Source organism: Balaenoptera acutorostrata, chromosome 10 (assembly GCF_949987535.1).
Source record: "Balaenoptera acutorostrata chromosome 10, mBalAcu1.1, whole genome shotgun sequence".
In the NCBI taxonomy this organism is placed as follows: Eukaryota; Metazoa; Chordata; class Mammalia; order Artiodactyla; family Balaenopteridae; genus Balaenoptera; species Balaenoptera acutorostrata.
Window position 1 is genome coordinate 40,949,926 of NC_080073.1, and position 27,518 is coordinate 40,977,443.

General features: G+C 43.1%; 1 protein-coding gene across 6 annotated transcripts in view; it reads left to right on the plus strand.

Annotated features, from left to right (window-relative positions):
* Positions 1 to 27,518, plus strand: part of SCAP (SREBF chaperone) — a 94,383-nt gene that overhangs the window by 46,903 nt on the left and 19,962 nt on the right. For 5 of the 6 annotated variants that reach the window (XM_057555509.1, XM_057555510.1, XM_057555511.1 and 2 more), the window contains exons 2-3: positions 1,561 to 1,784; positions 21,695 to 21,824. In XM_057555509.1, coding sequence (XP_057411492.1) covers positions 1,663 to 1,784; positions 21,695 to 21,824 — 252 coding nt within the window. In that variant the 5' untranslated portion in view covers positions 1,561 to 1,662. Of the gene's footprint in view, positions 1 to 371; positions 414 to 1,560; positions 1,785 to 21,694; positions 21,825 to 27,518 lie in introns of those variants that run through there. The other variant, XM_057555507.1, reaches the window with a different exon arrangement.

Here is a 27,518-nt window from a genome sequence, read left to right on the forward strand (position 1 = left end):
TGGTGAGCACTGTTGCTGGTGCCCTGCTGCAAGTCTACTGCTTAAGACCTTTTTGAGCTGTTACGTTCCAGGTGAGCCTTGTGAATGGTTGAGCTGTTGTCAGCACCTCTGCTCCTTGGGTCAGCAGCTGTCGCCTGCTGATTCCTCTATCTGTTGCCTTCTGAATTGAGACTTGTGCTTCCAGGAGGGTGGATGGAGTGGTAGCCATTCCTTCTTGTGAATTGGCTGTGGTGTGACTCCTTTTGCTTCTCCCTTCTGGTCTCACACTTCTGAGGTATCATCTCCTTGGTCTGGGTTTTCATCAGTGAGCTGAATCAAGCCAAGACACATGTCTGGGCAGGTTCCCTGTAACACAGACCAAAGAAAACAGCAACATGGAACAGGAGAAGTGGATTTAAACTTGATTTTCCTCGGTGAGCTCAGCAAGGAAAGGAATTCTAGATTCCTGGGCCCTTCTGCTAGAGTTTTCTATTCTGATTTTATTGGTTTAAGATTCTCTACTTGGAAGCAACAGAAATTAACTGGCTCACACAAGCAAAAGGAGTATTTATTGGAAGGATATGGGGTGGCTCACAGACTGGAAAGAAGAGCTGATGAGCTCGTCTTCAGAAAGGGCTGGAGCCAGAGCAGCCCGTGATCTGGGGAGCAGGAACCTCTTGGGGAAGAATAAACACCACCGTATCCAGTTTTGCTTCTTTTTGCTCAGAAGTCAAAGGCCAGGGAGAGAGGCCTAACCAGCCTGGTGGGGGTCAGGGAGGGGCACCTTAACTGGCCATATGTCCAGGCCAAATCCTGTGGAGAAAGGTGGTTCTCAGAGCCACACTGGACTGCTGTTACTCCAAGGACGAGACAGCTGCTGGGCAGGCAGAAATAGGAGGGACCCTTTGCCCTCACCCTCCCAGGAACAACTGGGGGACCAGGAGCAGAGACTTCTACCCAATACCACTGTCACAGTGAATTTTGTTTTATGTCAGGGGCCTAGACTTTTTGGTGTTTTTGTGTTGAGGGCTGACCCCACTGGACTTTCTTTATCAATGAATCACTGTTTGTGCAAGAATGTGTTTTTTGAGGGATCAGTCCTTGTATAAAGGTTTTTCCCAAGGATTTCTTTCGGTCTGGCCTGTGCACAGAGAATGGGGGGGGGAGGGTTTCCAGAATGTCCATTTGGCCAAGAGCAGCTGAAGGTGCTGTCTGTTACACAGGAGTGCTTGCCTGTGCCACGTGTGAGAAAAATGCCCTCTCTAGGGAGTGGCCTTTTAGAAGTACCTAATATGGAAGAGGATTGAGAGTTTATTACCAGAGCCAGAGAGGCAGTTTTTTTGTTTCTTTGGTTAGACGTACTTAGACACTACCCACAGTCACTAGGAGCCGACCAAGATTGTGTGTGTGTGTGTGTGTGTGTGTGTGTGTGTGTGTGTGTGTGTGTTTTGGGATTGATGTCTCCAGATCTTGCATGTAGGCTTCCTGATTCCCTATCCACGTCCCTGCCACCTCCCCCAGCAGCCCTAGTGTTGAGAGCCAAGTACTCTTTGTTAATTGGCTTTTCTCCCTTCTTGCCAGGTGCCTGCCTGCAGATGGTGTCCATTGTCAGTGCTGTCCAACGTGTGCCAGGCTGATCCATGGTCACTTTCCGGGATGGCAGCAAGGTGACTTCAGCTGAGGATGACCCTGACTGAAAGGCTGCGTGAGAAGATATCTCAGGCCTTCTACAACCATGGGCTGTTCTGTGCGTCCTACCCCATCCCCATCATTCTCTTCACGGGGCTCTGCATCTTAGCCTGCTGGTATGTTTCCAAGTTGCCCTGGATATGGTGGGCCAGTGCCTTGGCACAATAGATTTCCTAACCCTGACTGTTCAGTAGCCCTTGGACTGTGTGCTTTTTATACAATGGAACTTGAGGCTCATTGGATCTGTTGAGTGGAAAGCTCTAGTCCTGAGGTGTTTAGCCACTACAGTAAAACAGTCCAGGCTGGCCCTGACTTGGTGAGTCACCAGATTTGTTCACATTGCTGGTAATCTGTGTGAAAATAATGTTTAGATGTTTCTAAGAAACTGCAGGATAATTGAAAGCATGATCTTTTAATTTTCCTTCTCAACAGTGGCAGCTTCCTTTTGGTACCTGGTTAAGAGCAGGAGCCTTGGAATGTTGCAAGGCAAAGTCCGTTTGAACAATTCCTTGGACACTGTCTTGTAGGCTAACCCCAGAGACTTGGTTTTCTGCTCTCTAGTCATTTTCTTGTGTTCATGTGGACCCTCCTTCTGACCTCTGGTTGATACTTGGGGCCTGCTGTGCTCACCAAGGACTGTTGTGACTGTCATTCTGTCATAGGGCCCCATAGAACCCTGAAGAGTGTCGCTGATGAGGACATTGTGAAAGGAGAGGCTTGATGTAAGATGATACCCAATGGTCCCCTTGGCTCTCAAACACTGACAGTCATGAAAAGAGCCTATCTGATTATCCTTGTCTCTGGAAGGAATTCTGGTTTCCAGATTCATTGTACATCTAACTTTTATAGATGTTTTCAGTGCTGTGCTGTACGAAGGATGGTTCAGGACTGAACTCGCTATTCAGTTGTTAATGATCCCAAGTTCTTCCCTAATTAGGACAAGGAAAGATGAGCATATTCATTGAGAATTTCCTGCTGGGTGCTGTGTTGGTGCTTCAGGTATATAATTAAATGTCTCATTAATCCTAATAAAAACCTTGGGAAGTGATCCAGTTATATTTCCATTTAACCAAAGGGGGATGGAGGATTAGAGGCTTGCCTGGTCTACACAACGAATAAGTAGGGAAACTGGGGTTCAAATCCAGCTTTAAAGGGATTCTGGTGCCTGCACCTGTGGCACTCTGTTCCCCCTGACTCTCCTCACTCTGGCTCAGTGTATTTGTACTGATGTTTAAACTTTGTTAATTTGTGTTGTACAAGATTAGACACTTGTGGCTATGTCCTGTAACTGATGAATTAGTAGTGTTCTGAGAACCCAGATCTTGGATTTGCTTGTTGTTTTTTCCTGTAGGTTAATTGACCCATCTGTCTCTTTCAAAATCATACTTTTCTAGGCCTGGCCTATATGGTAGGGCAGTGGTTCTTAAACCTGAGCTAGCATCAAAATTACCTGGAGGGCATGTTAAACAAGATTGCTGGGCCCTACCCCAGTTTCTCATTCATCAGATCTGGATAAACCCAAGAATGTGCATCTCTAAACAAGCTCCCAGGCCTGGGGACTACATGCTGAGAACCACTAGGCTGTGTGTCTTTCTTGAAAATTTCTCTGAAGTTCTACCATGTCTCAGCTGAAAGTATTTTCTCTTTTATTCTAACTTGTAGAGCAGCAGTTTGTGGTGACACTTACGGTTATTGTTACTCGTATTGCCTTCTGTTAGAGGTGGGTGGGGTCCTGCTCCCCCTTCATAAATTCTCAGTTCTTTGATAGCGTCTTTATATGTGTATGTGTATGGTAAGTAAATACATAATGGATGAATACATTGAATTAAACTTGTGTTCTCTGTGGCAGGGGTCCCCAACCCCTGGGCCACGGACCAGTATGGCCTGTTAGTAGCCGGGCCGCACAGCAGGAGGTGAGCGGCGGGTGAGCGAGCAATGCTTCCTCTGCCACTCCCCATGGCTCACATTACTGCATGAACCACCCCCACCCACCCCCACACTGGTCCATGGAAAATTGTCTTCCACGAAACTGGTCCCTGGTGCCAAAACGGTTGGGGACCTCTGCTCTATGGGCAGGTTGAGGAGGTGGTTGTGATTCCCCTTCTACAAAGACGGCTCTAGCTACCGGAAAAGGGAAGGATGTTTCCTCTTTGCCATTCATCTTCTGAGGATTGGATTTGGCCAGCTGGGACCAGGCAGCTTCCTGGACAGGGAAAGTAGGCTATGTGTAGCAGCTCAGTTGTAGCTGGGTGCAATTGGCCTTTATCTTTGAATGAATAATTTGATATCACACAAGTGTTTCAAAACAGATTGTCCTTGGATTTATGACTTGGGGGCCTCTGGTATGAAAACTTTATGAGATGGCTAAGGTCTCAAGTGTGGAAGACTCCTTCTCGACTCTGGGTGAATTAGAATGGGATGGAGGATGGGGGAAGAGGCAAATGTGATAATAACAATATTTAACAACCAGTACAGCCCAAATGCAGCCAAGCTGGGCAGACACCTGTCTTATATCCCACAGGTGTCTTGGCTGAACATCAGTCCTGAGAAATGGAGTGGGTGAGCCTCAGGGAAGGATTGGGCTGATAGGAGGGAAAGGAAAACTAATCTTCACTGAGCGCTGGCTTTGTGGTCAGGTGCTTCCACACACAGTATTTCATTTGGTCGCCTAACATCCTTGGAGGATGTGGTTATTCCCTAGTTCTTTTGCTGATGATGAAACTAATGTGGAGAGATAGTAAGTGGTATGTGCTGCAACTGGCCGGTCTGTGTGGCAGATCCAAATCTGTACTTTCTCCACTTCGCTGTGATGACATGAACTTTATGAAGAACACTGTTTGGTGCTGATACCTTTCATTGCAGGGAGTCTGCTCCTTGAACGAGAAGCCTCAGAAAGAGAATCTCAGTTGCAGTGGGCCAGGGACAGGGCCTGACAGGATCTGCCTAGACAGAGGATAGAGAGGCTTTTTGAGGCAGTGGCCCTACATAACAGAAGTTGAGGAGAGAGCATAAAATTGGGTTTTACAGCCACCTCAATAAAGATTGCTATAATATATGCCAAGAACTGTGCCAGACCAGTGACGCAGAACACAGTCCCTCCCACAGTCTCGGCCTGAGAGAGATAACTGCAGTGCCATTGGGTATTGTTTGTGCATAGCAGATCTGACCTAACTTTGGTGCAAAGGGAGACAGCGTTAGGGAGGCTTCCAGGGAGGAGGACACCTGAGCTGAGCCCTACAGGAAGAATAGGTGGCATCTTCCTTGCCTCCTTTCCTGTTTATGGTTGTGTTCATGCAGCTCGCCGCTCTCCCAACAAAAGCACAGGGAGGCTACTACCCTGGCGCACCCCTCTGAACCTGCTGCCTCTTTTGGTCCCACTCTCTAAGGGCACTGTGGTTTCCTCTTGTCTTTACAGTCACCCTGTACTGGGGTGTACCGTCACATTCTTAATGCTGTGTACTTATTTTTTTAAACCAGCATCTTTGTTATGTGATTGTAAAGGAATTTTTAAAATTCCTAAAAATCTTAAAAATTAAATCTTAAAATTTCTTAAAATCTGATTGGCTTAGGAGAAAATTTCTAAGGCTAGATGAAGTCCCTCAGCCTCCAAAGATGATAAAGGTTGTATCAGAAAATCCAGAGATTCTGGGCCTTTATGGAAAGGAGACCAGATATTGTGGACCCAGGGCACAAGCCTCGCTATCCTCTTCTGTATGGGAAGCTTTTCTATCCAGAGCATCTCCCCTTCTGCCAGAGCTACAGGTTGCCTGCAGAAAATAAAGTGCGGTTAATAGATAGGTGGTTTTTTTTTTTCATATTCTGTAATTTTTTTTTAATTGAAGGATAGTTGATTTACAGTGTTGTGTTAGTTTCTGGTGTACAGCAAAGTGATTCAGTTATACATATATATACACAAATTCTTTTTCATATTCTTTTCCATTATGGTTTATTATAGGATATTGAATATAGTTCCCTGTGCTATACAGTAGAACCTTGTTTTGTTTATTTTATATATAGTAGTTTGTATCTTCTAATCCCAAACTCCTTATTTATCCCTCCCTGACCCCCTTTCCCCTTTTATAACCATAAGTTTGTCTTCTATGTCTGTGAGTCTGTCTCTGTTTCATAAATAAGGTCACATTTGTGTCATATTTTAGATTCCACATATAAGTGATATCATAAAGTATTTGTCTTTCTCTTGCTGACTTCACTTCGTATGATCATCTCTAGGTCCATCCATGTTGCTGCAAATGGCATTATTTCATTCTTTCTTTATGAGTAGTATTCCATTGTATATATTTACCACATCTTCTTTATCCATTCATCTGTCAAGACATTTAGGTTGTTTCCATGTCTTGGCTATTGTAAATAGTGCTGCTGTGAACATAGGGGTGCATGTATCTTTTTGAATTTTGGGTTTCTCTGGGTATATGCCCAGGAGTGGGATTGTTGGATCACATGGCAACTCTATTTTTGTTTTTTTAAGAAACCTCTGTATTGTTTCTGTAGTGGCTGTACCAATTTACATTCCCACCAAGAGTGCAGGAGGGTTCCCTTCTCTCCACACCCTCTCTGGCATTTATTGTTGGTGGATTTTTTGATGATAGCCATTCTGACTGGTGTGAGATGGTACCTCATTGTAGTTTTGATTTGCATTTCTCTAATAATTAGTGATGTTGAGCATCTTTTCATGTGCTTATTGGCCATCTGTATGTCTTCTTTGGAGAAATGAGTAGATAGCTTTTAGTAGTTTTATTAGATACTCAGATTCCATTTAACTGCTTACCTTTATTGTACCTGGAATGAGAGTTGTTCGGCTTGAACCGAAAGGACTGCTGCTCTTGCTACCTCTGTCTGGATCTAGCAGCTGCCTGGGCTGTGGACCTGTTCATCCCACTGGATCACCCTGGGAGCCATAAATGTTCTTTCCTCTGGGAAAATCTGATGAAACTTGTAGCAAGTAGGCACTGTGGCAAGAGGTATCTGTTTACATTTCCTAGAGGTTAGGCCACCAGGACCGGAGGTGTGGCTCAGCAGCAGTCCAGCAAGGCAGAGGGTGCTATTTCTTGGGACCTGTCCTGGGAAGTGGTAGGTATGCCGTGGAATGAAGGAAGAGTGTCTGGGTGCCAGGCCAGCTGAATTGCCCTATGTGTGGGTCAGAGGTTAATGTGAGGGGTCATCAGGTCACCTGTGATTCCATAACCTGCTGGTCATGGTTAGAGAGGGTGGATTTTAACTTGGAGAGCAAGTTGGAATCATGATGAGACCATTCCAAACCTCCTGAAGGAGGATAATCCTACAGCCTGTGTGGGTATCTGAGAGCAGACTTGGCCCCTTCCTCCTTCTTTTTCTCTGGAGGAAAGCAGCACCTTCAGGCTGAGGCTGGACATCTCAGTTGTGGTGGCCTCCGCTCTCAACCTCTCTCCCTTGTCTGCCCACAGCTCAGGTTTCCCTACGATCATCGTGACCCCTTTGTGGGTGGGCACACAGGAGACTATAGAACAGGCTCCCTCTTTTTGTACCTATGTGGCCACTCTCTGGACACATTTATATTCCTTTCATGAACAAGAAAGAAATATGAGTAACTGAAGCCCTGTCTGCACCTGTGCTTTGGAGAGCCGGGCTGGATAGCTGAGAACAAAGTCCCAGAGCACCACTGACCTCTGCCCCAAAGCCTAGACTCAGGAGCCCAGGGGACCAGCTCCAGAAGCTGCTCCTGGGTCCTGTTCAGCATTCCAAAGCCAGAGCCTCCCTCCAAGCAGAAGTTACCCCTGACCTCACACACGAGCTCTGGAAAAGCTCTGAAAGGCTTGTAGGAGATCAAAGACTCCTTTATCACCCGAAATTTCCTCCAACCCCAGATTTCCTCCAACAGAAGAGAGATCAGGAGATCTCAGAAATTTCCCTTTATAGTCTTTCACTACCCCACCCCGAGTCCTGTATTGTTCTCCCCTGAGAAGGGAAGAGAGAAAACATGTCCCACTCCTGATGTCTCCAGAGAGGTGTCCTGTGCCACATCTCTTGAGTGTCATTTTTCTGGTTGCTCTTCCTGTATGTCTTCCGTGTCTCCTGAGCTCCCATCACAGATGACTGGGAGTGAGAATGGGAGATGTAGAGCCATGAGACCCAGTGCAACATGAAAATGCAGGGCTGCTGCTTCAGAAAGCAGGGGAAAAGTACTGTTAAAGGTACTAAAATATGCTCAGATGGGAGTGGATGAAAGGCTTCCTCCTGCCAAAATGCCCATCAGATTGCTGTGGTGCAGCCAGCATGGGCTAGGCAATGGCCAGTGCCTCACCCTGCTCCAGGACACAGCGGGGTATGCACTTCTGAGCAGCCCTCCATGTTTTGGTCAGGTGCCTCCAGGGGGCAGCAGCAAATGGATACCTGGACAGGGAGGGGAAGGCCAGATTCTGGGATGCAAGTTGGCAGGGGAGCTGGTGGTCAAGCACCTGTCCCGGGGAGGAGGGACCACCTGTGAACCTACACTCCAAATCCTCAGCACATGCTCCATTGTGATGGACTTCATTTACAAAACACAAGTTGAAACATAGATTTATTAAGAATTTCCACATATGGTGAGAATGTAAATTGATACAGCCACTATGGAAAACAGTATGGAGGTTCCTTAAAAAACTAAAAATAGAACTACCATATGACCCAGCAATCCCACTACTGGGCATATACCCAGAGAAAACCGTAATTCAACAAGACACATGCGCTCCAATGTTCATAGCAGCACGATTTACAATAGCCAGGTCATGGAAGCAACCTAAATATCCATCAACAGAGGAATGGATAAAGAAGATGTGGTACATATATACAATGGAATATTACTCAGCTGTAAAAAGGAACGAAATTGGGTCATTTGTAGAGACATGGATGGACCTAGAGAGTGTCACACAGAGTGAAGTAAGTCAGAAAGAGAAAAACAAATATCGTATATTAACACATATATGTAGAATCTAGAAAAATGGTATAGATGATCTTATTTGCAAAGCAGAAATATAGATACAGATGTAGAGAACAAATATATGGATACCAAGGGGGAAAGGGATGGGGTGGGAGGAATTGGGAGATTGGGATTGACACATATACACTATTGATACTATGTATAAAATAGATAACTAATGAGAACCTACTGTATAGCACAGGGATCTCTACTTAATGCACTGTGGTGACCTAAATGGGAAGGAAATCCAAAAAAGAGGGGATATATGTATATGTATAGCTGATTCACTTTGTAGTACAGTAGAAACTAACACAACATTGTAAAGCAACTATACTCCAATAAAAACTTAAAAAAAAAGAAACCTTGCATTTTGCTTTTTTTTTTTTAAGGAATTCCTTTATTTTTATTATTTATTTCTTTATTTTTGGCTGTGTTGGGTCTTCATTTCTGTGCAAGGGCTTTCTCTAGTTGCAACAAGTGGGGGCCAGTCTTCATCGCGGTGCGCGGGCCTCTCACTATCGCGGCCTCTCTTGTTGTGGAGCACAAGCTCCAGACGCGCAGGCTCAGTAGTTGTGGCTCACGGGCCTAGTTGCTCCGTGGCATGTGGGATCTTCCCAGAGCAGGGCTCGAACCCGTGTCCCCTGCATTGGCAGGCAGATTCTCAACCACTGCGCCACCAGGGAAGCCCAACATTTTGCATTTTTGTAGAATCTTTATCTTGGTGTTTTTCTTGTGCTTCTATTAAAAGGAATTTATGATTGTTTAAAATTTTTTTTTTATTCAAACAGAAAGTCACAAAAATTATAATCATCCTCATCAGTTCATTCAGTCCCATGTAATTAATTTTTTTTATCTTGATCTTTTGTTAGCACTTTTATGAGTTCATCAGTTTTTCATTAGAGTTCTGAAAATGCTTATTCATTCAGTTCAGCAGTACAGTCAGTTACCAGAAACCTGTACTTGTCAGAGTCTTTTCCATGAATTCCTTGAAGATGAAACCCTTTTATAGGAACATATTTGCAAAAGCATCAGAGTACACCCAGAACTGTCTCTAAATGACAAAAGACTTAAAAATGACCACGGTTAAAGATTTGATGAAAGTTCATAATAATGCAATTGACAAGGAAATTTAGTTATTTCTGAGATATACATTTTAAAGTAATAACTAGAATTATGACTTATAACATTATACCAGAACATATAAGATTTTTAGAAATTTCATGTAATGTCTGAAACATTTATATTAACATATTTCCATACAAATAACCCAATGAAAGTTTAGTATTAGTTGTTTTGTTTGTTTTTTTATACTGCAGGTTCTTATTAGTCATCAATTTTATACACATCAGTGTATACATGTCAATCCCAATCGCCCAATTTAGCACACCACCATCCCCACCCCACCGCAGTTTTCCCCCCTTGGTGTCCATATGTCTGTTCTCTACATCTGTGTCTCAACTTCTGCCCTGCAAACCAGCTCATCTGTACCATTTTTCTAGGTTCCACATACATGCGTTAATATACGATATTTGTTTTTCTCTTTCTGACTTACTTTACGCTGTATGACAGTCTCTAGATCCATCCATGTCTCAACAAATGACTCAATTTCGTTCCTTTTTATGGCTGAGTAATATTCCATTGTATATATGTACCACAACTTCTTTATCCATTCGTCTGTCGATGGGCATTTAGGTTGCTTCCATGACCTGGCTATTGTAAATAGTGCTGCAATAAACTTTGGGGTGCATGTGTCTTTTTGAATTATCGTTTTCTCTGGGTATACGCCCAGTAGTGGGATTGCTGGATCATATGGTAAATCTATTTTTAGTTTTTTTAAAGAACCTCCATACTGTTCTCCATAGTGGCTGTATCAATTTACATTCCCACCAACAGTGCAAGAGGGTTCCCTTTTCTCCACACCCTCTCCAGCATTTGTTGTTTGTAGATTTTCTAATGATGCCCATTCTAACTGGTGTGAGGTGATACCTCATTGTAGTTTTGATTGGCATTTCTCTAATAATGAGTGATGTTGAGCATCTTTTCATGTGCTTCTTGGCCATCTGTATGTCTTCTTTGGAGAAATGTCTATTTAGGTCTTCTGCCCATTTTTGGATTGGGTTGTTTGTTTCTTTAATATTGAGCTGAATGAGCTGTTTATATATTTTGGAGATTAATCCTTTGTCTGTTGATTCGTTTGCAAATATTTTCTCCCATTCTGAGGGTTGTCTTTTCGTCTTGTTTATGGTTTCCTTTGCTGTGCAAAAGCTTTGAAGTTTCATTAGGTCCCATTTGTTTATTTTTGTTTTTATTTCCATTACTCTAGGAGGTGGATCAAAAAAGATCTTGCTGTGATTTATGTCAAAGGGTGTTCTTCCTATGTTTTCCTCTAAGAGTTTTATAGTGTCCGGTCTTACATTTAGGTCTCAATTCCATTTTGAGTTTATTTTTGTGTATGGTGTTAGGAAGTGTTCTAATTTCATTCTTTTACATGTAGCTGTCCAGTTTTCCCAGCACCACTAATTGAAGTGACTGTCTTTTCTCCATTGTATATCTTTGCCTCCTTTGTCATAGATTAGTTGACCATAGGTGCGTGGGTTTACCTCTGGGCTTTCTATCTTGTTCCATTGATCTATATTTCTGTTTTTGTGCCAGTACCATATTGTCTTGATTACTGTAGCTTTGTAGTATAGTCTGAAGTCAGGGAGTCTGATTCCTGCAGCTCCGTTTTTTTCCCTCAAGACTGCTTTGGCTATTCGGGGTCTTTTGTGTCTCCATACAAATTTTAAGATGATTTGTTCTAGTTCCGTAAAAAATGCCATTGGTAATTTGATAGGGATTGCATTGAATCTGTAGATTGCTTTGGGTAGTATAGTCATTTCACAATATTGATTCTTCCAATCCAAGAACATGATATATCTCTCTATCTGTTGATATCATCTTTAATTTCTTTAATCAGTGTCTTACAGTTTTCTGCATACAGGTCTTTTGTTTCCCTAGGTAGGTTTATTCCTAGGTATTTTATTCTTTTTGTTGCAATGGTAAATGGGAGTGTTTCCATAATTTCTCTATAAGATTTTTCATCATTAGTGTATAGGAATGCAAGAGATTTCTGTGCATTAATTTTGTATCCTGCAACTTTACCAAATTCATTGATTAGTAGTTTTCTGGTGGCATTTTTAGGATTCTCTATGTATAGTATCATGTCATCTGCAAACAGTGACAGTTTTACTTCTTTTCCAATTTGTATTCCTTTTATTTCTTTTTCTTCTCTGATTGCCGTGGCGAGGACTTCCAAAACTATGTTGAATAATAGTGGTGAGAGTGGACATGCTTGTCTCGTTCCTGATCTTAGAGGAAATGCTTCCAGTTTTTCACCATTGAGAATGATGTTTGCTGTGGGTTTGTCGTATATGGCCTTTATTATGTTGAGGTAGGTTCCCTCTATGCCCACTTTCTGGAGAGTTTTTATCATAAATGGGTGTTGAATTTTGTCAAAAGCTTTTTCTGCATCTATTGAGATGATCATATGGTTTTTATTCTTCAATTTGTTAATATAGTGTATCACATTGATTGATTTGCGTATATTGAAGAATCCTTGCATCCCTGGGATAAATCCCACTTGATAGTGGTGTATGATCCGTTTAATGTGTTGTTGGATTCTGTTTGCTAGTATTTTGTTGAGGATTTTTGCATCTATATTCATGAGTGATATTGGTCTGTAATTTTCTTTTTTTGTAGTGTCTTTGTCTGGTTTTGGTATCAGGGTGATGGTGGCCTCATAGAATGAGTTTGGGAGTGTTCCTTCCTCTGCAGATTTTTGGAAGAGTTGGAGAAGGATGGATGTTAGCTTTTCTCTAAATGTTTGATAGAATTCACCTGTGAAGCCATCTGGTCCTGGACTTTTGTTTGTTGTAAGATTTTTAATCACAGTTTCACTTTCATTACTTGTGATTGGTCTGTTCATATTTTCTGTTTCTTCCTGGTTCAGTCTTGGAAGGCTATACCTTTCTAAGAATTTGTCCATTTCTTCCAGGTTGTCCATTTTGTTGGCACAGAGTTGCTTGTAGTAGTCTCTTAGGATGCCCTGTATTTCTATGGTGTCTGTTGTAACTTCTCCTTTTTCATTTCTAATTTTATTGATTTGAGTCCTCTCACTCTTTTTCTTGATGAGTCTGGCTAATGGCTTATCAATTTTGTTTATCTTCTCAAAGAACCAGCTTTTAGTTTTATTGATCTTTGCTATTGTTTTCTTTGTTTCTATTTCATTTATTTCCGCTCTGATCTTTATGATTTCTTTCCTTCTCCTAACTTTGGGTTTTGTTTGTTCTTCTTTCTCTAGTTCCTTTAGGTGTAAGGTTAGATTGTTTACTTGAGTTTTTCTTGTTTCTTTAGGTAGGCTTGTATAGCTATAAACATCCCTCTTAGAACTGCTTTTGCTGCACCCCATAGGTTTTGGATCGTCGTGTTTTCATTGTCATTTGTCTCTAGGTATTTTTTGATTTCCTCTTTGATTTCTTCAGTGATCTCCTGGTTATTTAGTAACGTATTGTTTAGCCTCCATGTGTTTGTGTTTTTTACGTTTTTTCCCCTGTAATTCATTTCTAATCTCACAGCGTTGTGGTCAGAAAAGATGCTTGATATGATTTCAGTTTTCTTAAATTTACTGAGGCTTGATTTGTGACCCAAGATGTGATCTATCCTGGAGAATGTTCCGTGCACACTTGAGAAGAAAGTGTAATGTGTTGTTTTTGGATGGAATGTCCTATATATATCAATTAAATCTATCTGGTCTATTGTGTCATTTAAAGCTTCTGTTTCCTTATTTATTTTCATTTTGGATGATCTGTCCATTGGTGTAAGTGAGATGTTAAAGTCCCCACTATTATTGTGTTACTGTCGATTTCCTCTTTTATAGCTGTTAGCAGTTGCCTTATGTATTGAGGTGCTCCTATGTTGGGTGTGTATATATTTATAATTGTTATATCTTCTTGGATTGATCCCTTGATCATTATGTAGTGTCCTTCCTTGTCTCTTGCAACATTCTTTATTTTAAAGTTTATTTTATCTGATATGAGTATAGCTACTCCAGCTTTCTTTTGATTTCCATTTGCATGGAATATCTTTTTCCATCCCCTCACTTTCAGTCTGTATGTGTCCCTAGGTCTGAAGTGGGTCTCTTGTAGACAGCATATATATGGGTCTTGTTTTTGTATCCATTCAGCAAGCCTGTGTCTTTTGGTTGGAGCATTTAATCTGTTCACGTTTAAGGTAATTATCGATATGTATGTTCCTATGACCATTTTCTTAATTGTTTTGGGTTTGTTTTTGTAGGTCCTTTTCGTCTCTTGTGTTTCCCACTTAGAGAAGTTCCTTTAGCATTTGTTGTAGAGCTGGTTTGGTGGTGCTGAATTCTCTTAGCTTTTGCTTGTCTGTAAAGCTTTTGATTTCTCCATCAAATCTGAATGAGATCCTTGCCGGGTAGAGTAATCTTGGTTGTAGGTTCTTCCCTTTCATCACTTTAAATATATGGTGCCACTCCCTTCTGGCTTGTAGAGTTTCTGCTGAGAAATCAGCTGTTAACCTTATGGGAGTTCCCTTGTATGTTATTTGTCGTTTTTCCCTTGCTGCTTTCAATAATTTTTCTTTGTCTTTAATATTTGCCAATTTGATTACTATGTGTCTCTGCGTGTTTCTCCTTGGATTTATCCTGCCTGGGACTCTCTGTGCTTCCTGGACTTGGGTGGCTATTTCCTTTCCCATGTTAGGGAAGTTTTCGACTATAATCTCTTCAAATATTTTCTCTGGTCCTTTCTCTCTCTCTTCTCCTTCTGGGACCCTTATAATGCGAATGTTGTTGCATTTAATGTTGTCCCAGAGGTCTCTTAGGCTGTCTTCATTTATTTTCATTCTTTTTTCTTTACTCTGTTCCGCAGCAGTGAATTCCACCATTCTGTCTTCCAGGTCACTGGAAGGACAGGTCCAGGTTCTTCTGCCTCAGTTATTCTGCTATTGATTCCTTCTAGTGTAGTTTTCATTTCAGTTATTGTATTGTTCATCTCTGTTTGTTTGTTCTTTAATTCTTCTAGGTCTTTGTTAAACATTTCTTGCATCTTCTCGATCTTTGACTCCATTCTTATTCCGAGGTCCTGGATCATCTTCACTATCATTATTCTGAATTCTTTTTCTGGAAGGTTGCCTATCTCCACTTCATTTAGTTGTTTTTCTGAGGTTTTTTCTTGTTCCTTCATCTGGTATATAGCCCTCTGCCTTTTCATCTTGTCTTTCTGTGAATGTGTTTTTTGTTCCACATGCTGCAGGATTATAGTTTTTCTTGCTTCTGCTGTCTGCCCTCTGGTGGATGAGGCTATGTAAGAGGCTTGATGGGAGGCTCTGGTGGTGGGTAGAGCTGACTGTTGCTGTGGTGGTCAGAGCTCAGTAAAACTTTAATCCACTTGACTGTTGATGGGTGGGGCTGGGTTCCCTCCCTGTTGGTTGTTTTGCCTGAGGCAACCCAACACTGGAGCCTACCTGGGCTCTTTGGTGGGGCTAATGACAGACTCTGGGAAGGCTTACGCCAAGGAGTACTTCCCAGAACTTCTGCTGCCAGAGTCCTTGTCCCCACAGTGAAACAGAGCCACCCCCCGCCTCTGCAGGAGACCTTCCAACACTAGCAGGTAGGTCTGGTTCAGTCTCCCCCGGGGTCACTGCTCCTTCCCCTGGGTCCCGATGCACACACTGTTTTGTGTGCACCCTCCAAGAGTGGGGTCTCTGTTTCCCCCAGTCCTGTCGAAGTCCTGCAATCAATTCCCACTAGGCTTCAAAGTCTGATTCTCTAGGAATTCCTCCTCCCTTTGCCTGACCCCCAGGTTGGGAAGCCTGACGTGGGGCTCAAAACCTTCACTCCAGTGGGTGGACTTCTGTGGTATAAGTGTTCGCCAGTCTGTGAGTCACCCACCCAGCAGTTATGGGATTTGATTTTACTGTGGTTGCGCCCCTCCTACCGTCTCATTGTGGCTTCTCCTTTGTCTTTGGATGTGGGGTATCTTTTTTGGTGAGTTCCAGTGTCTTCCTGTCGATGATTGTCCAGCAGCTAGTTGTGATTCTGGTGTTCTTGCAAGAGGGAGTGAGAGCACGTCCTTCTACTCTGCCATCTTGGTTCCTACTCCTACCTGTTTAAATTTTTAAACAAAACAGAAATGTAATACAAGAGTATAGTGTGATGTTAAGAGGGTGGACTCTGGGGCCAGACTGCCTGTGTTCATATACTGGTTCTGTCACTTTCTTGGGGGCTAGAGGGGATATAGCTTCTGTGTGCCTTGTTGGGTTGTGGTGAGGCTTTTTTTTTTTTTTTTAATATTTATTTATTTATTTATTTTGGCTGCGCTGGGTCTTAGTTGCAGCACACGGGATCTTCATTGTTGCATGTGGACTTCTTAGTTGCGGCACGCGTGTGGGATCTAGTTCCCCAATCAAGGATCAAACCCAGGCCCCCTGCATTGGGAGCACAGAGTCTTACCCACTGGACCACCAGGGAAGTCCCTGTGGTGAGGCTTAAATGAGAAAAAAGATGGAAGGCACCTGGCACACAGTAGGTACTCAGTGAGAGTTAGAAACCATCATCATTGTTACAGAGACAGAAACGGGCAGGCTCACCATCAGTGATAAGAACCGTGTTGGGGTGAGTACGGGGCATTTTGGCAGCTCATAGGAGAAGGGGCCTTAACTCAGTTTTGGGGAAAGGGGAAAGACTTCCTAGGCAAATGATACTGTAGTTGAGGCCTTGAAGCTGAGTTATCTAGGAGAAGAATGAGCAAGAGTGTTCCAGCGAGTACAGAGCCTCAGAAGCAAGAGGGGAGTTGTGTGGCTCCAGGGCAAGGTTGGAGAATGACTGTGAGCCACTTAAGCATTTCAAGGCCTGTGGACATTTCCAAAGAGACTTTATCCTAAGAAAGTGGATGCTCTGGAGTGTGCTGACCTTCTTTCTCTTCCTGCTGGAATGTTTAGACTCCTGGAATTCACAGATGTTTTACATATTTCAAATCTTGAGAAACAGGCTGCCTTTAGTCAGTGTTTTGAGCAGCTACTGTATGGAAAGTGAATGTAGGTAAATAAAATGTACTGCCTGCCTTCATCTTGTAGTAGAGCTAGAGCTTCAGCAGTCTTAGCTCTGGGCCCCAGGACTCCTCTCTGCACCCAGAGCTCAGGGGTCAGCCCAGGCATTGTGTGGAGCTTTCCCCAGCAAAACCTTAGCTAAGTCCAGAGACAGCCCTTGACACCTACCTCCAAAGAGCTGAACCTTAGCTTTTGGAAGAAGCAAAAGAGAAGCAACTCTTCACATAAAAGGGATTCTCTATGGATTAATAGCTGATTTCTTCTCAGAAACCATGGAGGCCAGAAGGCAGTGGGATCACATATTTAAAGTCCTGAAAGGAAAAAAAACTCAATCAAGAGTTCTAAATTCTACAAAACTATACTTCAGGGACTTCCCTAGCGATCCAGTGGTTAAGACTGCGCTTCCAACACAGGGGGCACAGGTTTTTTTTTTTAAATTTATTTATTTTATTTATTTATTTTTGGCTGTGTTGGGTCTTTGTTGCTGCGTGTGGGCTTTCTCTAGTTGCAGTGAGCAGGGGCTACTCTTCATTGCGGTGCACAGACTTCTCATTGCAGTGGCTTCTCTTATTGCGGAGCACGGGCTCTAGGCGTGCAGGCTTCAGTAGTTGTGGTTCATGGGCTCATTAGTTGTGGCTCATGGGCTCTAGAGCGCAGGCTCAGTAGTTGTGGCGCATGGGCTTAGTTGCTCTGCAGCATGTGGGATCTTCCCGGACCAGGGCTCAAACCCATGTCCCCTGTGTTGGCAGGCAGGTTCTTAACCACTGCGCCACCAGGGAAGCCCGGGGGCCCAGGTTTGATCTCTGGTCAGGGAACTAAGTTACTGCATGCGGCAGGGTGTGGGCAAAAAAAAAAAAAAAAACAGTGACTGCTTTCAAATTGAAAAAAACCCCCAAAAAACAACAAAAACTATACTTCAGTAATGAAGGAGAATTTAAGACATTTCCAGATAAACAAAAGCTGAGGGAAATTGTTACCAGTGCACCTACCCTGCAATTTGAAGCCATAAGAAAAAATAAACACTAGTAAAGATAATCAGTATTGTTGGTTTGTAATTTCTTTCTTTGTCTTCTGTGATTTAAAGGGCAAGTGTATTAAACAATAATTTAAAATCTACATTAAATAGATTAAATGTAAAGTGTAATCTGTGACACCAATATAAAAGGGGAGAGACAAGGATGTCTAGACAGAGTGGGTGTATCCTGTTGAAGCTAAGCTGCTCAGACTGCATGATTTCAGTTGTCTTATTTTCATAATTGCTGATCCTTTCTTCTCTGCTCAGATTTGCTGTTGAACCCCTCTATTCAACCTAGGTTGTTATAAGTTGTTAATAATAGAATTCCCAAGGTGACCACTAAGAAAATAACTTTTAAAATATGTAGAACAGGAAAGTAGAAGGGAATCAAAGTGGCACACTACAAAAAATCAATCCCCCCCTCTTAAAAAAAGGGCAGCAATGGAGGAACTGAGGAACGAAAATCATATAAGACAAACAAAACAAATAGCTAAATGGCATAAATAAATCCTTCCTTGTCAGTAATCACATTAAATGTAGGTGGATCAAACTCTCCTTTTAAAAGAGTGGCCAATTTGATTTTACAAAGACTTTATCTACATGCTGTCTACAAGACACTTTAAATATACACTACGCTTTTTTTTTTAACTTTTTTTTTTTTTTTTGACTGCGCCCTGCAGCATGTGGAATCTAAGTTCCCTGACCAGGGATTAAACCCATACCCCCTACACTGGAAGCACGGAGTCTTAACCACCTGGACCACCAGGGAGATCCTTAGATATACACTACACTTTAGATATAAGAACACAAAGAGGTTGAAAGTAAAAGGATGGAAGATGATATTCTGTGCTAAACAGTACCCAAAAGAGAACTGAAGTGGCTATATTATGATCAGACAACATTAAAAAATTTATTAGAGACAGAGAAGGACATTATATATTGATAAATGCTTCAATACAACAAGAGGATATAACCATTATAAACATATAACACCTAACAACATATCCGTAAAATATATGAAGCAAAAATTGACAGAATTGAAAGGAGAAATATACAGTTCTCCAATAATAGTTGAAGTCTTCAATACTCTGCTTTCAATGATGGCTACAAGCAGACAAGATCAATAAGGAAATGGAGGACTTGAGCAACACTGAAACCAGCTAGACCAATACACATTCTTCTCAAGTGAACATAAACATTCTCCCGGATAGACCATATATGTTAGGCCGCAAACAAGTCTCAGTAAATTTAAAAAGATCAAAATCATACAGAGGATCTTTTCCAATAACAGCAGAATGAAACTAAAAATCAATAATAGAAGGAAGGCTTCCCCGGCAGTGCAGTGGTTAAGAATCCGCCAGCCAATGCAGGGGACACGGGTTCAAGCCCTGGTCCAGGAAGATCCCACATGCCGCGGAGGGACTAAGCCTGTGCACCACAACTACTGAGCCTGCGCTCTAGAGCCCGCGTGCCACAACTATTGAAGCCTGCGCGCCTAGAGCCCATGCTCTGCAACCAGAGAAGCCACCGCAATGAGAAACCCGTGCACCGCAATGAAGAGTAGCCCCCACTCGCTGCAACTAGAGAAAGCCTGCGCATAGCAACGAAGACCCAATGCAGCCAAAAATAAATAAGTAAAATAAATAAATTTAATTAAAAAGATAATAGAAGGAAAATTCACAAATACATGGAAATTAAACAGTATATTCTAAAACAACCAGTGAGTCGAAGAAGAAATCAGAGAGGAAAATAGAAAATACCTTGAGATGATGAAAACAAAAACACAATATACCAAAACTTATGGGTTGCAGTGAAAGTAGAACTAAGAGGGAAATTTATAGCTGTATAAAGGACTGCGGACTCATATCTAGAATATATAAAGACGACTCAATTAAAAAGTTAAAGAGTTGAAGAGGTGCTTCACAAAAGAGGATTCATCCAAATGGCTAATAAGCATATGAAAGAGTTTTCAACACTATTTGCTGTATATTAAAACGACAGAGAGATACCACCACCTCCTCCTCTAAATGGTTAAAATTAATTGGACTGACAATATCAAGAGGTGACAAGGATTTGAAGCAGTTGAAACTCCTATCACACTGCTGGTGGGAACGTAAATTTAAATAACTACTTTAAATAAGTATTTTGGAAAACTGGTGTGATCTACAAAGCTAAATATACGTATACTCCACAACCCAGAAGTTTCATTCTATGAATATACCCAACAGAAATGAGTGCTTACATAAAAATGAGTGTATACATAAAAATTACCACAATAGCTCTATTCTTAATAGCTTCAGTTGGGAGCAGCCAAATGTTCCTCAACACTGGAATAGATAGATGCACTCTAATATGTTCATTCAGCGGAATAGTACATACGGAAAAGAATGATCTGCTACATGTGCCAGTGTGGATGACTCTAGTAGATGTAATTTAAGTGAAAACAGCCAGTCACAAAAGAATACACAGTGGAATGGATGATTTCAGTTATATGCCATCAGAAACAGGCAAAACTAATTTATGGTGATAGAAATTCTAATAGTGGTTTATGGTAGTGGATACTCTTCACTGGGCCAGGGCACAAGGCCACCTTCTGAGGTTCTGGAGATATTTTATAGCTTGATCTAGGTAGTGGTTACACAGGTGTAGGCATATGTAAAAATTAATTGCACTATATACCTAAGATTTTTTAAAAATTAATTTATTTATATTTTATTTTTGGCTGCGTTGGGTCTTTGTTGCTGTGCGCGGGCTTTCTCTAGTTGCAGAGAGCGGGGGCTACTCTTCGTTGCGGTGAGCGGGCTTCCCATTGCGGTGACTTCTCTTGTTGCGGAGCACGGGTTCTAAGCATGCGGGCTTCAGTAGTTGTGGCATGCGGGCTCAGTAGTTGTGGCTCGCAGGCTCTAGAGCACAGGTTCAGTAGTTGTGGTGCACGGGCTTAGTTGCTACGTGGCATGTGGGATCTTCCCAGACCAGGGCTCGAACCCATGTCCCCTGCATTGGCAGGCGGATTCTTAACCACTGCGCCACCAGGGAGGTCCCTATACTTAAGATTTGTGCATTGTACTACATAAAAGTTAATTCCCAGTTTTATTTAAAACTGGGAATTAACTTTTATGTAGTACAATTTTTTTTTTTCCCCCGCACCGTGCCGCATGCGGAACTTCCCCGACCAGGGATCAAAACTGCCCACCCTGCAGTGGAAGCGTGGAGTCTTAACCACTGGACCACCAGGGAAGTCCTGAAGAAAAAGTTTTAAAAGAAGTGAAATCTGAAACGAAAGCACATCCATTTGCCAACTTTTTGATGTTAGGCCAAGCTTTTTCCTTTGTGTGTGGTAGGTCCATTGACTTCTGTTCAGCCTGATCTAGTGTAAACCACACCCTCAATGTGTTATGCACAGTTTCTATGGTCTGTCCCTTTAACTTGGAGCAATTTGCTCAGCAGTCTGAATCAGGATCCTTCTGGATTTTTGTTTCCCCAGTTTTTGTTTTTTGTTTTTTTTGGCTGTGCCGCGCGGCATGTAGAACTTCCCAACCAGGGATCGAACCCGTGCCCCCTGCAGTGGAAGCACGGAGTCTTAACCACTGGACCACCAGGGAAGTCCCTCCCCAGTTTTTTCTTGTTGTCTTATGTCTAATTTGACCAGAAGTTTGTGTAGCATCTTGCCTTTATTACATCTCCAAAAATATTCAACCAGTAAACTACTTCATAGTTTATGCATTGGGTTTCCTGTGACTAAAAGGGAGTTTGAAAAATTCTGATCTAGAGGCTTCTGAGTTTTCTCCTAGCTCTGAAGTTTTATGACTAATATTTTGTACATTTGTACAGTTCTCCTAGCATGGAGAATTTAGTGCAACTGCAGTGGTTCCTGCGTCACTGTTACCTCAGCACAGCTTCTACCTGCCATCGTGTCCTAACTCTTCTCTCCTTTTTGTTCATCCCAGCTACCCACTGCTGAAACTCCCCTTGCCAGGAACAGGACCCGTGGAATTCACCACTCCTGTGAAGGATTACTCGCCCCCGCCTGTGGCCTCTGACCACAAGCCAGAAGAGCCTAATGAGCAGCCAGAGTGGGTAGGTGCTCAGTGTATCGCTGAGGAGAGCCCTGGGAGTTGGGTGCAGACTGGCCGAGGCAGGGGTTCTGTGAGTGAGTGAGGGTGGTCAGCTTCTGATGTGTGAATACATATACTTGAATAGCTTTATAAAGGCACAGAAAATATTCAGTTATACATTTAATACATCTAGTTACACATTCCTGTTTTGAAAGGAAACACCAAACTACATAGAAAGAAGTGTGTCTGTCCTAGAAAAGCTGGGGATTGTGGTTGCCGTAGCTGTGGACAGCTGGGTCTGGGTTCATATGTAGGCTGCTCACACACCATGCACAGGTGCCAGGCAGTGCCCTGGCAAACAGGCCGTCTCCTTCTTGCGCAAGGTAGTTATGGGAACCACTGAGCATCCCTAGAGAATGTTTTTTTTTTTTTTTTTTTAATATATTTTTAAATTTATTTGTTTATTTATTTTTGACTGTGTTGGGTCTTCGTTTTCTATGCGAGGGCTTCCTCTAGTTGCGGTGAGCGGGGGCCACTCTTCATCGCGGTGCGCGGGCCTCTCACTGTTGCGGCCTCTTTTGGGGCGGAGCACAGGCTCCAGACGCGCAGGCTCAGTAGCTGTGGCTCACGGGCCTAGTTGCTCCGCGGCATGTGGGATCTTCCCAGAACCAGGGCTCGAACCCGTGTCCCCTGCATTGGCAGGCAGACTCTCAACCACTGTGCCACCAGGGAAGCCCGAGAATGTTTTATCATCGGAGTCCCAACACCATTTAATATTTGCACTGTGCACCTAATTTTTTCAAATCTGCTAGGTCCTGTTTTATCCTCACAATCCAGTCAGGTAAAACGTGCAGGTTTTGTTTATCTCTTTTGCAGTTAAGGAAGCTGGGGCCCAGAGTGATGATGTGCCTCAGTTTAAATTTAGTTTTCATGGGGTCAACACTGGGTTAGAACTCCAGATCTCCTGACCTGAAGCCCACTGCTTCTTCTGAATCATACTGTTCTCAGCTGACTGTCTCTGAGCTGAGCACTAACGTAAACAAGGAAGAAATAGTCTTTCCAGTTGAGCGTCTGAGGTGCAGGACTTAACCCACCAGAACTCTGGGCTCATTATTTGGAAATCTTCTAAGAGTGATTAGTTCGTCTCTAAAAACTTTTACCTGCCAGGTATGGATGAAGTGTTCTTCCCTCATGTGTTGTGCTCGGGTCCCATGGATTGGTGCTGGGCTTGCTGAGTCTGTTGTTGAGGAACAAAACCAAGCTCAGGGCACAGAGCTTTTCCTCTCCTACCTTCTCTCTGACAGTGATTGCACATTCCTTCCCATTTCCTTTTCGGGTAATATAGCAGCCAGGTAACTTGTTATAAACTGTGCTCTAATGTTGCTGAAATAGAGACATATCTGGTAAGATAGGTATGTGTTTCAACTACGCATGGTGTCAAGAGGAAGTACACAATCCAGGCTCAATGGTACTCTGCCCATGAAGGTCAGATGTGGCAGAAACCAGTTCTGTTGCTTCATGTCTCAGCTTGACCCTTGGCTCACTATGGGACCTTACTGGATCAAGCCTTTTGCCTCCATTAACCTCTTCATGCAATTTTACCACATAATGGAACTGATGGTTCCCGGTCACAACAGGGTCGTCTGTGTTTGTGAATGTTTTGTGACTAGTAGAGTTCAGTGGACCGGATGGTACAGAGTAGATGTTTCATGGTACAGCTGTTAGGGGTTTACTTGTTTGTGAGCCCTTTAAACTTCCTTAGTGTGCATCTTTGGCCTGGGATGGTGATAGTAAGCAGGTGTACAAAATAACTTGAGGGTTCAGGAATTAGAGGATTGTCCCTTTTTTCTCTTTCTGATTGGGGTCCCCAGCCCCTGAAAGGTTGAGAAGGAGACCCAGGCCCTGGTACAGTCACCTGGTGTCATGCAGCTCAGTGGTCAGTTATCTCACCTCCATTGACTGTTCGTCATAAAAATAAAGGTCAACAATATAGGAATTCTAAGGGTTGCTTTAATTATAAGGAACAGGAAACACAACCCAAACCAGAGTAAGTGAAAAGGACATTTTTTGGGTCATATAACTCACAGCCACAGGCAGGGCTTACTCAAGGACAGCATTGTTTAGGCCTCAGAAGGATTCCACCTCTCAGCTCTGCCCTGTCTGGGTCAGCTCACTGTTGTCTCCCTAACAGTGGCTGTAGCAGATTCAGTCCCATGTTCTTGCAACATCCAATCCAGTGGAGGATGAGAGGGTGCCCACTTGGCTCTGAATAGGGTTACCTGCCTGTCCCCACCCCAAACCCTGTGGCCGAGGGAGGTGCTTTGTTGACTGACTTCATCACCTGATTGTCTTCATCACCAGGCTGGGGATGAGAGAGGATGGTTTCCCAAGGAAAATTAGGACGCTCAGGCACTGGGCGTCTACTGCTCACACCAAGGAACCAAAATGTCCTTCATTCCTCTGTTCATTCCTTTATTCAGCACATGTTTATTGCACGTCTGCAGTGTGCCTGGCAGAATGATCTTGAGGACACATAGAGCCTCTCTGCTCTGGAGGAGATCTAGTGTGCTTGGGAAGAGAAGACAAAGATATCAGTTTAAAATAAATTCAGCATATGTCAAAGGGAAACAGGAGCCAACTGAAAGAGCTCCAAATGGCCAATGCTGGAAAATAAAACACATTTTGCAACAAAATAAGTAAAGTAGTATTGGATTATAACCCACAGTGTAAATAAATATCTGAGTCCATATGATTGAATAAATCAGTGAAGGAAAATAGACAGATCTGGGCAAAAATTCTAAATTTATGTAGCTGGACTTCCCCAGTGGCGCATTGGTTAAGAATCCGCCTGCCAATGCAGGGGACATAGGTTCTATCCCTGGTCCGGGAAGATCCCACATGCCGCAGAGCAGCTAAGCCCGTGTGCCACAACTATTGAACCTGCGCTCTAGAGCCCATGAGCCACAACTACTGAGCCCGTGCGTCTAGAGCCTGTGCTCCGCAACAAGAGAAGCCACCATAATGAGAAGCCTGTGCACCACAACGAAGAGTAGCCCCCGCTCGCCGCAACTAGAGAAAGCCCACGCGCAGCAACGAAGACCCAGTGCAGCCAAAAATAAATAAAACAGAATAAATTAATTTTTTAAAATGCAGTAAAAAGTAACCATTGTATTAATATATATATATATATATATATATATATATATATATATATATATATATATATATATATATATGTAGCTACTCTTCCCTCAGGGAGGTGGAATATAATCCCTCTTCCTTAATTGTGGACTGTGCATAGTGACTTTCTTCCAAAGAGTACCGTGTGGAGAAGGGAGAAAAGAGTCTCTTTACAGTGGAGAACCTGAGCAAGGTGATGAGGGTCAACATCAACAGTGGTAAATCAGGTTGATGGTATGTACCCTTGATGTGTGACAAGAAGGGTGCTTTACCTCTGTGGTCTTCCTCCCAAAAACTCATAACCCCAGTCTAATCATGAGAAGAACTTCAGACGAGTCCCGGTTGAGGGATGGTCTACACAATTCCCGACTAGCGCTCCTCAAGACTGTCAAAGTCATCAAAAAAAGAGTCTAAGCACTTCCCTGGTGGTGCAGTGGTTAAGAATCTGCCTGCCAATGCAGGGGACACGGGTTCGAGCCCTGATCCAGGAAGATCCCACATGCAGCGGAGCAAATAAGTCCATGCGCCACAACTTCTGAGCCTGTGCTGTAGAGCCCAAGAATCACAACTACTGAGCCCGCATACTGCAACTACTGAAACCTGTGCACCTAGAGCCCGTGCTCCACAACAAGAGAAGCCACTGCAATGAGGTGCCCGTGTACCACACCGAAGAGTAACCCCCATTCGCTGCAACTAGAGAAAGCCCATGTGCAACAACAAACACCCAATGCAGCCAAAAAAAAAAAAAAAAAAAAGAGTCTGAGAAACTGTCACAGCCAAGAGAAGCCTCAAGAGACAGGACAACTAAATATAACATGGTATCTTAGATGGGATCTTGGGAGAGAAGAAGGACATAGGTATAAGTTAAGGAAATCTGGTTTCCTTACTTTTCCTTAGTGATAGTTTCTCAGACTTTCCTTGTTCTTGATGACCTGGACAGTTTTTTTTGTAAATAAGTATTTTATTTTATATTATATTTATTTAATTAATTATTATTTTTTAATTTTTGGCTGCGTTAGGTCTTCATTGTGGCATGCAGGATCTTTTTTGTTGTTGTTGCGTCGTGTGGGCTTCTCTCTAGTTGTGGTGTGCGGGTTTTCTCTCTCTAGTTGTGGTGCTTGGGCTCCAGAGTATGTGGACTCTGTAGTTTGTGGCACGCAGGCTCTTTATTTATTTACTTATTTTAAAATTTTATTATTTTTTGACTGTGTTGGGTCTTCGTTGCTGTGCGCGGGCTTTCTCTCATTGTGGTGAATGGGGGGCTACTCTTCATTGCGGTGCACAGGCTTCTCATTGAGGTGTCTTCTCTTGTCGTGGAGCATGGGCTGGAGGTGCACGGGCTTCAGTAGTTGCAACACGCGGGCCCTAGAGCACGTGGGCTTCAGTAGTTGTGGCACGTGGGCTCAGTAGTTGTGGCACGTGGGCTTCAGTAGTTGTGGTGCCGGCTCAGTAGTTGTGGCTCGTGGGCTCTAGAGTGCAGGCTCAGTAGTTGTGTCGCACGGGCTTAGTTGCTCCGTGGCATGTGGGATCTTCCCGGACCAGGGCCCGAACCCGTGTCCCCTGCATTGGCAGGCGGATTCTTAACCACTGTGCTACCAGGGAAGTCCTGCAGGCTCTTTAGTTGAGGTGGGCGAGCTCAGTAGCCCTGCAGCATGTGGGATCTTAATTCCCTAACCAGGGCTCGAACCCGTGTCCCCTGCATTGGAAGGCGGATTCTCAGCCACTGGACCACCAGGGAAGTCCTGACCTGTACAGTTTTGAGGAGTGTTCCTCAAGTGGGATTTGCCTATTTTTCTCTAGATTAGACTGGGGTTATGGGTTTTTGGAAGGAACACTACAGAGGTAAAGTGTCATTCTTTTCACATCTGTCAGCCTCCTAAATTATTTTTTAAATTTCCATACATTAAAGTTCAGTCTTTGTGCTGTAAAGTTCTTGGTACTGTCAGGTTTGTTTGGGTTTTTTTTAAGCCTTTCTAATAGAAGTATGGAACAATCTAGATGTGTTTTTAATTTGCATTTTCCAGATGACTACTGTCAAGTGCTTATTGTATTTGCATACCTTCCTTTGTGAAGTGTTTCAGTGTTCTGCCCATTTTGAATTGAGCTGTTTGGATTTCGTTTTATTGAATTGTAATTCTTTCTGTATGCTGGAGGTGTCTCTTTCTATATAGTATATAGTCCTCTTTCTCCCCTTTTGCTGAAGTGTTCCCCCCCAATGGGGTAGTGTCTGCACCCTGCAGTTAGGCCTTTCTGTGTCCTCCAGAAAGGACTCTAATCAACTCTACTGGGTCCTTGCACTCTGAGTTAGGTCTGCCCTGTGTTGGAGTCACTGATCAGTGGCCTTGTGGGGTAGGGGAGGACAGTTCCCTCTGGAAGGAGGGGTGTTTTTACCAGAGGAAGACCAGAGCAAAGCAGAAAGGTGAAGACTTTCCATTTCACAGGCATGTGACCTTGGGCAGGTTATGTAACACCTGTGTACCTTAGTTTCCACATTCATAAAGTGGGGATAATAATTATACCTGCATTATACATTGTC